This window comes from Orbicella franksi, chromosome 13, assembly GCF_964199315.1.
Source record: "Orbicella franksi chromosome 13, jaOrbFran1.1, whole genome shotgun sequence".
NCBI lineage: Eukaryota > Metazoa > Cnidaria > Anthozoa > Scleractinia > Merulinidae > Orbicella > Orbicella franksi.
In genome coordinates this window covers 12,002,330-12,018,520 of record NC_138157.1, presented here as the reverse complement: position 1 = coordinate 12,018,520, position 16,191 = coordinate 12,002,330, and the positions used below count along the sequence as shown (strand labels likewise).

Genomic DNA, 16,191 nt, shown 5'->3' with positions numbered 1-16,191 from the left:
TATCACTTGGCTGGACTTCTTCAAGGTAAATCGATACCAATCAATACTGAACGGTTTTCCTTCCGTATGGTTGGCAGTGGTGTTAGGCTTTTGTACTGCTGTTTGGTACCATGTTATCACTGTGATAAAGCGATTTTCAATTGGTTGTCGAAAGTAATACCAATTTGCTTTGGTTGAATTCCTTGTGCTTTACTGCGCTCTGTGATTGGTTTAAAAGTTAGCCAATGAGACGCAAAACATAGCCACTCGCAAGATTTGGGCTCGTGCGTTTTCCCGCGCTTGGCGCCGATCACGTGTATTTACAACTTGAGTTCTTCAGTTGGCCCATTGTGCTATTTACGTTCGCTGTGATTGGCTCTTGTAACTGCTGTGCTTCGAGTGATGGTGTTGGGTTTTTACACAGTTGTTTCCCACTGTTTAATCACTGTAATATTCGCCCTGTTAAATTAGACTGATAGACTGATTTAGGACTGTTTTTTATTTTCAGGTTTTTGTATTTCAACACATGTACTGGGTCACTCTAGCCGTTGTTTACATCACTGTTCAGAGTACTATCAGTATCTTCAACTTTGGTTTCATATTGTGGTGCTTCTTCTTCTTGTGGCATGGACAAGCTCTGTACCTCCAGCCAAGAACGAGGCTCTTTAGATTGTGGAAAATCTTCATAGGATATAATTATTTCACGCTTCTTGCTAAAGTTTGCTTACAGGTGGGAGAGCAAAATGATTAAGAGGGAATCCACCAGACGTTCGAGTGACAAGTGGACAAAAACTTTGTTCCAAGATTATTTACATTGTATTGCAAACCTCTGTGCGACTGTTTTAAATATCCTCTCAAAGGAAATCATTTCTAACAACACCAAATGTCGAAAACAAACACTTAAAGATACTGGTAAAATGAAACTGAGGCTGAATTTTTTCCTGTGTTTACACAATTTCTCAGAACCGTTTGAAATTTATTTTCTCGAGTTCCCATGGGAAATGGGTTTTGGTATTATAGTATTTCAGGCAACTATTTATTTCGTTAGCTTTTAGAAAATGTAAAAAGGACTGTAATATACTTAAAATTATTCTGGTACACGGGTTTTGTCCACTTAAAACTGAAGTTGCTCGGATATTTAACAGTTATGATGAAGTTTTTAATAATTTCTGTGATCGGCCCTTGGTCTCTTCTTCCAGTGCGGCCCTCGCGCTTGGTTAATAGCAACTACTTACAATGAAATCAAAAATTGGTTTGAAAAATCGGGCATAAAATTGGAATAACGTGGAATAACGTCATTGAACAACATAGGGGATGAATTCACGATTCTCGTCGACGTATTGAATTTGTCAAACTTATTACAGTCCCGACTTCTGATATTTTCCTTCTTCCTCTCATTCCTTCAGCTCGTGTCTTGTGTTTATGTGGAGTACGTTAAAAACCACACAGGCTGTTGGGCGTTACAGCTGCTAAGCTTGTTCTGTTTAAGACAACGTGGATACAAGAACAAGACACAAGCCGCCATCGGTGACTGTGTGGCTCCGGATGACACGGGACTCGCCATGGACTGCGCATGCTTCACTTTTCTTGTCATGCAGTATCGTGTGTTCACATCAGATTACTTTAAGCACGTGGTGCGAGATCACAAAGAGCAAGCCGACATGGCAAGTAGGTATGTACCGAGTCTCCACGAAGTTTGATTTCACTGAAGATGTCGGAAAATTCTCCCGTAATCCATTTTAATTTGATGTCCGTAACGTAAAAAGCGTGGCATCGAAAAGTGCAATTTTGTAAATAATGCCAGGAAAGTAACAGCTTCCGCAGTTTGAAGAAGCATTCGTTTAAGAAGGGAACCAGTCAGCGATGGATAGCCTGAGAATAACGTAAACCATTTCTCGTTGTAAGTCATGTCATCTCTCTGTTGGCATATCTCATCGTAGAGCTTTTCCTAAACACAATTTCAGCGTACAGTGTAGTACATTGACCACGAGAATAAATTAATTAATTTTCTCAGCTATCAACCTGAGAAATGCTTTAGGAAAAAGTTAGAAGAATTTGTATCTCGATATTAAAGATTAGAGTAATAAGACTGTCTATCGTGAAGCGTAAAAAGAGTGCGAGAGGAAACATGTCGGTGCGAAACTACGACAAATGAGAGGCTGCTGTCTGTTTTCTCTTCTTCCTGTACGTAGCCGAGTGCTTTTGTTTTGGCAGCAAAGCCGCGTGTGCGCGAAGCCTTGTGGGGATTGGTGAGGAGTCGAGTTGAATCCTGGGGAAGCCGCTTGCAGAAGAATAAAAGGGCGGCTTTTGCAGCCAAAAAATCACTCGCTCGCAAATCACCCCCTCCCGAATCACCCCAGCTACTCAGGCTATAACAAACGGAACAAACCTAAGCTGTGAAAGTTGTTCATACGTTCCCCTTCCTATTTCCTCTTTGGTGAATTTAGATCCGTGGTCGTTTATTTTTCTCCTCAGGGGAGCTGAACTAGTTGATGAACATGTTCGTACCCAGTTAGAAGCAGTGAGACGAGAAGACAAAGGAAAAATGGATCGCATCAAAAAATCGTGAGTACAGCATTCTTTACACTTACACTATCGCTTGACGACTGTCGGACTTAGAATGTTTGTACTTGTCAGACTTTAAGTTGTTCAAAGGGTGGATAACGCTACTCGTGGGATGAATCACTATCCAATGGAAACATCTTAGTAATTAATTCGGAGGAAAGCGTTTTCCAATTGCTTTTGTTGCTGTACCGCAATATACGCCGCTTGACTTTGTATTGATATTCTAAAGTGACACTGGATCCTGATGTATTTAATATATTTTTCGTATTTGTTTAAAACAGACTCAACAAACTGAAACAGAAACTTGCCAAGCTGCACCCAGCAGGAGAACAATACGAGCCTCAGTCACACTATGAAGGTAAACAACTTAACTCTGTTCACACCGACGTAATATGTTCAGTTAAGCCAAGTTTAAAACAAATTAAAGAGCAGTAACAGAAAAATAGAAGAACAGGCTTGATATGATTTGTTGTTCATAGTCCCTCGCAATCTGGGTCTCTGCCTGGTGTCTCTTCGCTTCTTGGAGTTGTTATGACACCCTTCGTGTTTTGTACATGTACCTCTTAAAACTATCATTTTGAGGTTCGTTGGAGTTCGTTGCATCAAAATATCGTGCATACGAAGCGTAACACACGAACCGACTAACAGGCAAACGCGCGATCTGATTGGCTACATAGGAGCGGCCTAGTTATCGAAAGACGGCATCGGGAGCTGGTCAATCTTTGAACATGGATTCAACTTCGCGTTTTCGTGAAGTTTCTGGAATGAAAATATATTAGTTGCTTTTTGATAGATCGGTCATTGAGTTATGCTAAAACAACAACTTAATTTTATAGACGTTTTGTCTTGGACAGAATTGACATAAACGCTTTCTCTGGTTATGTACAGCAATCTACTCTGGAGATTACAAGTGGTTTGAAACTGAATCAGAGGAAGAACTAGAGAGTGAATCACCAACAGGAAGCCCATCACGTGACAGGAGTCCCAGTCCTAATGAGCCCGAAGGAGACCGAGCTGAGACCAAGGAGACTGGGGACAAAGGTGTGCTATTTTCTTTGCACATATTATAAGAATACCGAACACAAACCTGTTGCTTTAATCACAGATAATGCCAGCCTCTTTTTCTCCGGTTTTTTTGTTCATCAAGTCTTTGAAAGAGAAATAACTTTTTAAACTTTACTTGGCGAACTCTTATTGCAACCATCTCTGTTTCTTGTACACAGGCAAACCAAGAAAAGCCACAGGAGACCCAGCTTCATCCGGAGCACGGAAGAGTTCGAGCAGCTCAATCGAAGGCGAAGACGACTTCCTGGCTGTTGTCGCCCCGGAGATGCCCGAAGATGTCGTAGGGCAACCCGACGGATTTGTTAACAAGATAAAGCGTTGGTGTAGCTGGCTGTATTACTACATCGCTATATCTGTAGACAAGGTCATTGAATTGCTGAATGACATTTCTAAACACTACCGAGAGATTGCTGACCAACTCAAGAGAGAGCGCAAGGAGAAGAGAATCGAGAAACTTCGGCGGGCTAAGTTCGGTTATGCAGTTGCTCGGGTTCGGCTCGGAGAAGCATCGGACCCCGAAGCGGACAACAAGGTACTTGTTAGTTTTGAGCGAGATTTCCACTGTCGCGTTATTTGGCGCGCGTCAACGAACGTAAATTTGATGAATTAAAATGCGTAAAGCTCTGTAGCGCAAATCTATGGGCGACTTGCGTCTGTGGAAAAAATGGAATCTGCTTTAACTTTTTCCGCCGACGGAAGCTATCCATATATTTCCTCGCTCCACAAAATTCACGTCTGTTGACGCGTTTAAAAACGTTCATTTTCTGTTTTCTCTAGTTTCTTTTGGTTTTCTTTCTTTACATCCATCATAATATGGAGCATTAATCGCTGGACGGCAAACAGCGTAGTTGACTTTTTAGTGTCTTTTTAGCGGTGTCCACTTCCAGGAATAAGTTGTAAAACTCTCGTTTTAGCATTTGTAGCTGGACGTTTTTAACGAACCGTCGATAACACCGTCACACGCCAAAGAAGAGAAGCGCGACTCAAAACGTCTGTACCGTGGCTTCCAACCTGTGTGAACCTGTCACAATGACTTGTTTAACCATCCTTCACGTTGCGTGTTTCTTTTATTTTGACGTCTACTTTTCATGTACAAGTGAATATTTTTGATCACGCAGAGTATGACGTCACGCATTACCATGGAGGATGATGACGCCTGGTCGTCTTCCAACTTGGACCTAGACGATGCGGACGGGAACGCGAGTTGGCGCAAGTCCAACATGCGGATCTCGCGCCTGACAGTAGCATTCGTGTATGCACTGCTAGCCAACACAGACATCCTGTGCTACATGCTGATGATCTTAAACCACATGGTGTACGCTAGTGTTCTGTCGATACCACTACCTTTCCTGGTGTTCCTGTGGGGCATGCTGTCCATCCCCAGACCCACCAAGATATTTTGGATCACGGTGATGACGTATACACAGATTGTTATCGTGGTGAAGTACCTGTTCAAGTTTCAGTTTATCGACATCAATGATTGTAATCGCGAGGAAGGGTTGGAGAAGGACAGTCCGCTGTGTCCTCCAAGGTTGATTGGAATTGAACGAGATGGCCACACGTCCGCCTATGATCTCTTGTTGCTACTAGTGCTTTTCTTTCACAGATATTCACTGAAGGTAAGACTGTCTTCAGTATCTATCTGTAGAATAGCTTTGGTGCAATCCTCCATCCAACACGCTCTTTAGGAAATGTTTGGGTGGGGTGGGTGGGTCATCCTTCAACAGAGTAGCCACAGGTCAGGAAATGGTCAGCGAAAAAAATTCTTCAAGGTTAGGGAAAAGTCAGGGAATTTATTTTGAGACAGGGAAAATTGACATTTTGAAGAAAAGTCAGGGAAAATTTAAATAATTCAGCACGGCTGATTTAATACCATTAAAGGCTGGAAGAAACATTTGGGGTCACTGTGATCTTAACGATATTTTTCGTCAATGAAGAAGGAAAATTTTGTTGAAAACTTATTAGTCTTAATGAACGGCTGTAAATTGAGGCTAGAAACCGCTACTAGATCTGACATTTTGTATTTATTTGGTCAGGGAAATGATTTTTTATTAGGGAAAAATCAGGGAATTTAGAAAAGTCATGTCTGTGGCAACCATCAGTCAAGAAAGGATTTTATTCGGGCTCGTCAAATTTTCATCGGAAATCTTCGCATAACATTCCGAAATGACCAGAAACGTTTGAATGGGTGGCGGGCACTTTTCGGAACTCGCGGGAAGATGGAACTCTCAGTCGCAAGTGTGCGAAAATTTCCGCGAAAATGAATTAGTAACATCGGAATGATTTTCGAATAATCTTCGGAAAATATTCAGCTTTGCTTTATATGCCATTCCAAAGACGGCAAATGTGATTTTCGTGAAGAAATTATTGAGCATACAGGTAACCCTCAAATCAAAAAAAAAATCAAGTCATAATTTGTCTTGTCTCTGTTTCAGGTGCACGGTTTGTGGAGAGACAATGCCAACGCAGAAGAAGGAGATGAAACTGATGAGCCTCCAATGTCACCCGCTTCACCTCCAGGTACAACGATCTGTTCTGAAATAAAATCGCAACCAAGGCAATCACACATCTAACCAATTAGAACTCCAAGCCAAATCATGCGACCGGTGCCAAGCGCGGGAAACCACGCGACCATTGCCGAGCCCGGGAAAAGGTGCAACCAGTGTCAAGCGCGGGAAACAATGCAGTCGTTACCTAGCGCGGGAAAACAACTGATCAGGGGCCCGTTTCTCGAAAGTCCCGGAAAGCCATAGCAAAATCTCGGACCTTACGATTACGGAGTTGTTTTATTCACCTATTCTTAATATGAACAGAGGTTCCCTTCATACAAGAAGTTTCAGTCGTATACACTTCTCCGCTTTTAGATACAGATGAACTAAAAATGGCTTTACGGGCCGGAAAAGTTTCCGGGGCTTTCGAGAAACGGGCCCCAAGGCGGAAAAATGATCCTTGGCAAGCGTGGGAAAGCATGTCATCCGTGTCTAGCGCGGGAAAACATGTCACCCGTTCCTAGCGCGGGAAAACATCTAAAACATGAGAGGGAAAGCGCGCGTAAACCAGGTCACGATTTGTATTCACAATTAAAACTAAGGTACACAGAATAGGGTTGCCACGGTCAGGGAAATGTCAGGGAAGATTAGATTTTATTCAATGTCAGGGAGAAGTCAGGGAGTTTTTTGTCAGGTCAGGGAGTTTCTCAATCCCTGTTCAAAGTCAGTGAAATGTCAGGGAATTTTATCTTAAGGTTGCCGCAAATTATTTTATTACATGTTTTTGTATAGACAAGGCAATTTTGTTTTAAAAATTGTCTGGGCCACCCTTAATTTTGTTGATTCATGGCCAGACTAGTCATCCTGCAGGGTCTGTGAAAATTGCTTTACAGTCAGTGAAAAGTCAGGGAAAAGTCAGGGAGATTTTTTGTTCCAGTGGGTGGCAATCCTGACAGAGTTACGTTGTTGTAGGATCCTGCAAGCTTTGTCGCTTTTTCCTTTACCTTGATGTTTTTCAGGTCACTTTGGTGCTGGTTATGGTGGTTCTGTAATGCTGGATAGATCGATATCCATTGAGAGTAGCGTATCTACTCAGCAATCACAGGTTTGTCCTTTGCTCAATTCATAACTTTCCGTATGACTTTGTATTCATATTGTAAGGAGAAATCAGATGTTAATCGTCGTTATGACGTGTTCTTTTTCAGGACACCGAGGCGACGGAGGGGGATGGAAGACATAGAAATCAAGAACGGTAGGAGATTAAGCTTTACTGTATATAGCTGGAGTTTCTTCTCGTATTTCATTTCCTTTGTCGACAGTTACCCTAAACTTAACGCACTTAAACGCACTTTTTTCATATCTTCACGCCACCGTATAATATCCTCTATGTATATCTTGTCAACCAAATGCGAAGGTCGTACTACGAGAATGTCGCCCCCGAGGTCTTGACAGTACGTACAATAAAGATTGAGATCCAGTAGTCTCCCAGTAGGGTCCCGAGAATGCTTGGTTAATGAGAGATTTACTTCATGGCATCATGATTTAAAAATAGAAATCGAACGTTTTCCTGGTCCAATACTTAGACAACATTGGCCCGGTAATAAAGCGCTCTTATTGGATGAATTTAGTTATTGACCCTCAGCTTTTCATTTCGTCTCTCCCTAGCGGGCTGTGTTTTCCTGTGATGACGTTTTTCCGTCGTATTTATGATCCTGAAGTAGGCTCGGGTGCTGTGGATGTGTACGCCATGATGTTTTCTTGTCAGTTTATCATCTTTATCATCATTGTGTTCAGTTGGTCTGCGTTCTCCTCCCCAGAGGTAAATAAACATCAGTACGAATTTCTCAAACAAATATAAGCCGTAACCGCGATTACCGTACCCAAATTTGCAGTTAGCCAATCACCGTCCTGATATCCTGCGATATCAAGTCACTGACCCAATGTGCCTACGATATCATGGTCACTTGGCCGAATTTGGGTATGGTTAATACCTAATTATACCTTTTTGGTACGCTTCGGCGGCATATCAGGCCTGTTTGTTCTCGCCATGAGTATTTTGGCTCGACTGCGCCTCACCAAAATATAAACCATGGCTCGACCAAACTCGCCTGATATGCTGCCAAAGCGTACCAAAAGGCACGGTTAGGTATTAACCGTACCCAAATTCGGCCAAGTGACCATGATATCCTAGCCATTTCGTCAGCGACTTACCTAATAACACAGGATGATATCAGGACAGCAGACACGGCCTCTTATTGGCTGGTTGCGAATCTGGGTACGATTAGGACTGAATATTGATCTACGGAGCCGGCTTTGTTTGTTTTATTTGTTTAATTTTTTTACTCTTCTACTTTTCTTTAGACAGGAAATATGGAGGTATAACAAATTGTCGCATGTATGCTAGTTTCTAAAACAAAATCGATTCTCTATGTTTGATTTCCATATCCTTTATTTTCAGCCGAAGCCCCAAGCGCAGTTCATGCAAATAATAGAACAGAACGTGGTATGTTAACTTTGTTTGTTTGTTTGTTTTTTCATCGATATCAGCCATATGGACGATAATTATAGTAAATCTGTTCAGAAGAATTTTTTGCTTCTAATGTAAAAATGGAACGAACTATCAGACGCACTAACACCTCAGTTCGTCGCTCAAGACGTACAAAAGTTAATAGTTGGTCTTGATGAGTCATTCCTCAACTGCGCGACTTTATACTGGCACACATTGCCGTACAGACGCATAATTCGTCTGATGCCCGTCTTTGCACTCACACAGACAGATTATGCGTATTATCTGGATTATGTTTCTTTAAGTAAAATAATGCCGGGTCAGTTAAAGAATTGATTCATGTTTTAGTGTGAATTATCGCGTTTTGATGACGCGGGAAGTTGTGAGAGCTCTGAAGAAGCGTATCAGTTGCTTGACGCAGTGGTTCAGAGACACTCTAGTTCCGTGAGTGCTCTCCAAACTACCCAAGTCCGTCATAACTCGATCATACTCGCTAAAGTATGAGTATAAAGCATTGTCTTGTTGAGTATAAAGCATTGCTCGCTAAAGCATTGTTTTTTAAACATTGGTTTTGGAAATGGCGTAGGGAAGTTGACTTTACTCAACCATTAGCCTGCATTAATGGATTATGATACACGCTTTACGTGTACTGACTTTGATGGCGCGGCTTTTCTAACTGTGTTGTAAATAAAATATTGTGCGACAACCTTCATTGAAAACGGTTCTGTAACAAGTAATAGAGTCATTATTACAAATTTTACATCTAAAATGGAAATTTAATATCATTTTTTGTAGGTGCCTAAAACTTTCCTTTACATGTTGTTAACACAGTTTCTTCTCATCATCATTGACAGGTAAACATTTTTCTGCAATCAAACCGTTCCTCGTGCCCTGAGATGACATAAAAATGCCTTGAGTGTGATTAAGTTTTCTTTTTCATTTCAGATATTTATATCTTAGAAAATTTGTGATAGCAAAGCTGATTTACAATGTCTGTTTGGTGATATTATTCCACGTGTTTATGTTCTTCATCGTGCCACTTGTGACACAGAGGTGAGAACACAAAGTTTGACACATAAAAGATCGTTACCCTAATATGTGTAATAAATAAGCACCAGCCTTCATTTGGATATTTGTTCGCGGAAATTACCTGCTCCGATAAGCGAACAATTTTCCGAGAGCGTATTTTCAAATCAAAATGGGGCTATTGTGTTTATTATCCTTGAAATATTTTCGCAACACGCTGGGGATCTGAAAACTGGGAAATATCACTCGGATATTCTCCAGTTTTGTCTGGGAATATTCAGTCACGTTACGCGTTTAGGCCAATCTCGTGTCAGAGAAAATATTTGATGGATTGTAACTCATGATAGTAACTAGTTTAGTACGACAGAATGGTGCTGAAACCATGATACAAGCGCTAATATAGGACTGAGCAAAGATGGTGGGAATGGAGTCGGTGTACCAGACTATCTGATCATAGTTTACTATGATCTGATGAAGTTGGACTCATTTTGAACAAACGAGAAAAAGGTTTCCGTGACAAAGTGACGAAATTGATTCCATAGCTTTAATAATTTTATGATTTTAAGGTCATTCACAAACGTAAAGTTTACTATGCCGCCCTCTTATCATGACATGTATCCCTATCGTCTTTCTCAAGGGCTTTCATCGAGAATATTCCAGCAATCTTCATGTACATCTTTAAGTGTATGTACTTTGGACTGTCCGCTTACCAAGTACGATGTGGTTACCCTACGAGGATTCTGGGTAATTTCTTGACGAAAAGCTATACGCTGACCAGCGGTATTCTGTTTCAAGGGTAAGTCCATTATGTAATTTGTGATAATCTCAAATTAGCCTAAATTACTATTTTGTCGGCACGGAGCAGAGGGTTGGGGTGGGTTCGAGTTGCGCAGTATTCAGCGAGATTAGAGTTTGGTGGCTGTCCAACGCGCCCAATTTAATCACGCTGTGGGTCCGGATGAGTAGTGGAGGCTAAATTGAATCTTTGTGTGGTTTAGGTGGATTCCTAGTGATCAACGCTTGAAGTGTCGCGATTTTTGAATGAATTAAGAGGAAATCCGATAGGAAATCGAGCAATTGTAGTTTTTAGTGGAAAAAAACCGTTTACCAGAATTATTTTAAGTATATTTCAGTTCTTTTTGCATTTGTAAGAGCCAAAGATATAAATATTTGCCTGAAATAACACGAAAAGCAATTTCACACGGTAAGTCGAGGAAATAAATTTCAAAGTTCAGATAAATTGTGACGACACCGGTAAAATTTCGTCATCCGTTTCATTTCACAAGTGTACTTTCAAGTGTTTCATATTAACTTCAAAATTTGTTTTCGACATTTGGTGTTGTTAGAAATGATTTCTTTTGAGCAGATATTCAAAACAGTCGTGTAGAAGTTTGCAATACAATGTAAATGATCTTGGTACAAAGTTTTTGTCCACTTGTTACTTGAACTTCTGGTAGATTCCCTCTTAAACTCATCTTTCAAAATTCGAAATTCCTTATAACATGGGCCAATTAGCTGTTTTGTTTGCTAGTTTCCAGGCCATTCCCTTCCTACTGGAGCTGCGCAGTGTACTAGACTGGGTTTGCACGGATACCACCCTGACCTTGTATCACTGGCTCAAGATGGAAGATATTTATGCTAATATTTATGTACTGAAGTGTTACAGGGAATCAGAAAAGGTTAGTTGTGCTAGAAGTGATGGATATATTTATGTGGTTTCTGTTATTTAAATTCCTTTGCGAGCGTAATTATACAACGTTCCTAAGAAGCGTTGCTTTCTCTGAGGAAGACAAAGTCTGTTTCTTTACGCGACGCATTGAAGATGAGTTGCATGAGCGAATTTAAGGACGGTGCCTACTAAATACAAAGGTTTTTGCGCCAGGTTAGGACCACGCGGAAAAAGTAGATCTTTGTAAGGGTTATTGGCATCCACAAAGAAAAATTGGGGTAGCCACGCATTTTTTCGAAATAATTAGCCTTGAATTTCATCAAAAATGCTGACATCAGCATTTTTTTGAAAAAAGAAGGAAAGGATATTTCTTCACAGATTTCCTTAGAATTCGCCTTTATATACAGAAAAGCAAACACATTTATAGAGACCTTAAAACTACATGGTAAATGGTAACATAAAAACCATTTTTGGTATGTTTTTAACAACAAAATCGTTGCCACAGCGTTTTTAACGTCTCTGACAGCCTTCCTCTGGATCAGCCAAAATACTGTCTAAATACCTTTCGCTCACAACCAGAAACTAATCACGTGTTGAATAGGCTTGCCACTTCCATTTCATAACATAAAATGTAGGGGTAACCACGCGTTTTTTAAAGTTATTGATCTTTTTTGAAAACTTTTACGGTGCCTGTAACATTTTTTCCTGTCACCTCCCTAGTAAGTAAAACAATTGCGTATCTCATACTTGTTTCGCGCGCGTACTACGCCATGTGCAGGTACATGTTTACAATTGGATTTCAGTATAATTTTCGACAGATAACGGCTAGTTTTTCAGCTGGAAGACGTTAACAGTTAGTGGTTAGCGATACGCTGCTAGTCTGGTATTCCTAGTTTAAGTACAGGTTCATTAAACTTGATTTGGTCACAGTAGGAAAACTTTGCTTTCATTTTAGTCGTGTACTTGGTAGCGTAGTTGATTGCGTCACTGTCAACCCAGCGCGCGCGTGGCGCTTAAACCATGCTTGCGTGATGCGCAGAACGTGTGCGCACTAACAAAAGTAGGCATCGTCCTTAAGGTGTGTTGCGTGAGTACCCTTGGAAAGGTCGCGAAGAGGAGCCCAAGGAAAATCTCGAAGAGAAGAGCCCACTAACTTTAGGATGTTTTACTACCAAATTGCAAAGCAAAGCATAGTAAATAGACGGAAATGGTAAAAAAGCCCGGTAAACATCAAAGAAGCAATCAGATTTATGTTGGCAGGTCCTTGACCCTGCACATCTCTTGTTTTATGCTTATTGACTACGCCTGAATTCATAATCGCAATGCTTCTATTGGTTAGTTATGAGTATACATAACCACATTTTGCCTTTTGCCAGCTTTCGTGCAGGGTCAACGCCCGAAATGGCCAACAAAAAACATACAACAACACACTTTGCCAGGTTTCTTAACCATTTCCGTCCATTAACTAAGAGCAAAGCTTCCAATTTAGCTTTGTACTTTAGGAACATTTTTAGTTTGGGAACTTTTAAGTTTTCCATTGGGCTCTTAACGATCTCTGTACATTTCTCTCCGTTGTTTAGACATGGTTCCAAGGGAGGGGTCAAAAGTATTGGACCATGAGCAAGTTGGGCTTAGGTGGCCTCTTGGTGGCTCTGCTGGTGATCGTGATATGGTTCCCTCTTCTGTTCATGTCGTATATCAACTCTGTGTACACAAGCAACCTACCGCAGGACGCCACGTTCACACTTTCCATTGGTGGATACCAGGTGCGTACAGCGCGAAAAAAAAAAGCGTTTTAGGGGAGCAGGGTTGGCGTAGTTTTGAGAGTGCTCGCCTCCCACTTGTGAGGCCCGGGTTCGATTCCAGCCCGATGCCATATGTGGGTCGAGTTTGTTGTTGGTTCTCGCCTTTCTCCGATGCTTTTTCTCCGGGTTCTCTGATTTTCCTCCCTCCACAAAAACCAGCACTCCAAAGGCCTGCATGAAAACCAGCTAAGGCGGATGTGGCTTCCTCTCTAAATATTGCAATTTACCACAATTACGCGAAAAAATGTTATGCTACGTAAAGAATGCAAAAAATAAGTTGTCCGTCTTGTGAGCAGGGAGCGACGGCCATCCATAATCAGGTACAGAGGACTAAAGCTTCCTTCGTTGTATCAATACTGTTGTTGTTTCACGAATTCAATGGTTTGAACAGCTGCATTAATGGTGCTGCGTAAAACAAGCTGCTCCATCCGCGACAAATTTCCTTTCCTCTAATCCTAGTGTTAGTACATCCACACCTTATGGCTGCCGTCTTCGTCATTGGAAGAACTTTCTCTTGATTCTAGTAAAATCACGCAGTGAGTTTCCTTATTTAAGAACCCCTTTCAAACGTCTACTGTGGTAATATAACAAGATTTCGGTTCCTAGATTAACGGGCTTTGCACCGTGCTGTTAATTTTTATTTGTTGTGTAACCTTTTTTTTCTTCGTCAGCCACTTTTTAAAGTAAGTGCACAGGAGAAATCTTTAAACACACTGACGGATGAGGAGATCGACAAGATAAAGCAGGAGCGGCCAGGAGGATACTCTGAAACCCAGGTACTGTAGCCTTATCCGGACTGTACAAATTGTCATGGCAAAAATAAATATGACCTGATTTAAGTTCTTTGGTTCCACTGTTTAATTATCCAGACGGATCCAGACGTTGAGCTAAGGGCGGGCGGGGGGGGGGGGGGGGGTGTGTTTCACTTGCCCTGCCGGCTTTTCTTCCATCCTGTCATTTCTTCTTTTTTACCGAAAATAAGGGGGGGAGGGGCCCCTCCCCTAGATCCACCACTGAATAATATGTCAGACCAAACTATTTGCACCGCGTTGGAAGAATCCGTCGCACTCCTCACGACAACGTCGATTAAAAAATGATTTTATATTTTACCCACGAATTTCGCGGTACTCTAGAGTTATTTACTTTGTTTATCGCTGTCAAAACTATCACAAAACTGAATCAAGGGACACAGCGATAAATTTGAAAAAAAATTGAAAAATTAGCCGCCGTGGTTCACGTTCTCCAGTCAACGCAGAATTTAGTCATTTCACGTTGTTGTTTTGTAGAGGACGGTAAAGAAATGTACCAAGAATTATAACGCACGTGCACACCCATTGTTCTGCTCATTAAACCGTGGTTTTCCTAAACTCCCTATTCTAGGGCAGTATTGGTGCGATTTGTGTTTTTGAAATAAACACGTGAAAGACAATACATCACTTGCGTTTCTTTACGAAATTTCTCCTGGAACACTAATAAGGATTATTTTACTTTTGGTAAATTGTCAGGTTCTTTTCGCAATCTCGCACCGATAACAAAGGACTATCATTCTGCAAGCGAGCTCGACACCAGCCACCTTTCTCTATACGCGAAATCTTTTGAAGTTTCAAACGCCACAAGAAATCCTTAATTTAAATTGAACATGTATAGGAGCTACGATTGACCCATCATTGTTTCGTTGCGAATCCCATGCACCATGTAATGGTAGTTACAATTTACTTTTAATAATTTGAAGTGGTTTGGTGTTTACTGTAAGTGTCTCTCGTCGCAGGTGGAGTCATTCCTGCAGAACTTTAAAGGTCGAGGCACCGTGGTTCAAGTGAAGATTGTAGGTAACTCAAGTTCCATCTGGACCATCAGTCCTCCGTCCCGGGACCTGATGACCAAGTATCTTTCCGACAACAATGACAATGTTACAATGCGGTTCAGCTATGAGTTCACAAGGTGGGGGTTACACTCGACGTTTCTTCATATTTCAGTCTCCTTCGTACGAATTCGCTCTCAGCCTCTCACCGTGTTGATGACGTTCTCATCCCTTTGTCATTTTAGTTGTCATTTAAGTATTCCTCCGCAACTGCAATTACTGTTCCTTCTTTTACTTCTTCACTGTGCGTTTCTTCTTTCTCCTTGTGGTCTCATACTTCTAACTCATGGTCCAGAAGTACCTTTCAGCTGACGTTTTCTTCCATATTTAGGGAACCTAAAACAGCACTTGCGCAGGAGACAATATCCGGTGTGACCCAGGTGACCCTCGACAATGCCACGAAAACTCAACTAGCTGACATGTTAGAAGGAAATTCTACCAGTGATGATGTGTATGTGATCTCATTGTAACTTATTTTCCAAGCTTGTGATTTCAGCTATGAAATAGCCGTGATATGTCTCATCACCGAGCAATGTTAAAATGATAATATCAAGTAGTAACCCAGTTAGACAAATGTAATGTCTTATCCGTCATTTTAACATTGTTTCTTTCATTATACAGGGTCATTAAGGACTTGTTCCCAAGCTTCGTACGCGTCCCAGCCAGTGGCTCCGTTACACCGTTCCTGTCCATTGACAAATCCAACTACGTGACCTGTCGCCTGCGCATGCGTTCGAAGGGCGTCTTTGATTGGTGGGAGCTGACGCAGAAAAGTCCTGATCCACTGTTTGGCGCGAAGGAGAATGTGCTGGAAATGATAACGTTTAATGATCTAGTGCCACCTCTTCACTTCTCTTTCTTCACCAGTACTGGGTACCAAAAACATGATTAAATTTTAATCTTGCTCTTAATCAGCGCCACACGAAAGTACCGCTCAGAGGCTTTCATTTGAATGGTTTCACAGTAGGTTTTCATTCACAAAGTTAGGACCACCATGTACGGCATAGTAAGCAGTATTTCATGAAAGCACTGTTCAGTAGCTCTCATTGGAATGGTCACACACTAGGGCTTCCTCCACAAAGTTAGAACCACCTTTTACTTAACAAATAAAGAAGCCTAAGTCGTGTATTACTTAGCTCTTATTAACCGAGCAGGAGGTCTGTATGGGAGAATCTTGACCGAGGTCGGAAGTAGAGACCGAACGCAGTGAGGTCTGTGCACACGAC

General features: G+C 41.4%; 1 protein-coding gene across 1 annotated transcript in view; it reads left to right on the top strand.

Annotated features, from left to right (window-relative positions):
* Nucleotides 1–16,191, top strand: part of LOC145466628 (piezo-type mechanosensitive ion channel component 1-like) — a 40,704-nt gene that overhangs the window by 21,025 nt on the left and 3,488 nt on the right. The window contains exons 20-41 of the mRNA XM_081450333.1: nt 1–25; nt 488–709; nt 1,386–1,651; nt 2,455–2,544; nt 2,826–2,902; nt 3,433–3,585; nt 3,768–4,141; nt 4,728–5,228; nt 6,045–6,129; nt 7,118–7,203; nt 7,304–7,350; nt 7,764–7,917; nt 8,557–8,601; nt 9,400–9,458; nt 9,550–9,657; nt 10,268–10,426; nt 11,162–11,309; nt 12,880–13,065; nt 13,776–13,880; nt 14,873–15,045; nt 15,297–15,416; nt 15,587–15,838. The exon at nt 1–25 is cut by the window's left edge and continues 157 nt beyond it. Coding sequence (XP_081306459.1) covers nt 1–25; nt 488–709; nt 1,386–1,651; nt 2,455–2,544; nt 2,826–2,902; nt 3,433–3,585; nt 3,768–4,141; nt 4,728–5,228; nt 6,045–6,129; nt 7,118–7,203; nt 7,304–7,350; nt 7,764–7,917; nt 8,557–8,601; nt 9,400–9,458; nt 9,550–9,657; nt 10,268–10,426; nt 11,162–11,309; nt 12,880–13,065; nt 13,776–13,880; nt 14,873–15,045; nt 15,297–15,416; nt 15,587–15,838 — 3,435 coding nt within the window. The remainder of the gene's footprint in view (nt 26–487; nt 710–1,385; nt 1,652–2,454; nt 2,545–2,825; nt 2,903–3,432; nt 3,586–3,767; nt 4,142–4,727; nt 5,229–6,044; nt 6,130–7,117; nt 7,204–7,303; nt 7,351–7,763; nt 7,918–8,556; nt 8,602–9,399; nt 9,459–9,549; nt 9,658–10,267; nt 10,427–11,161; nt 11,310–12,879; nt 13,066–13,775; nt 13,881–14,872; nt 15,046–15,296; nt 15,417–15,586; nt 15,839–16,191) is intronic.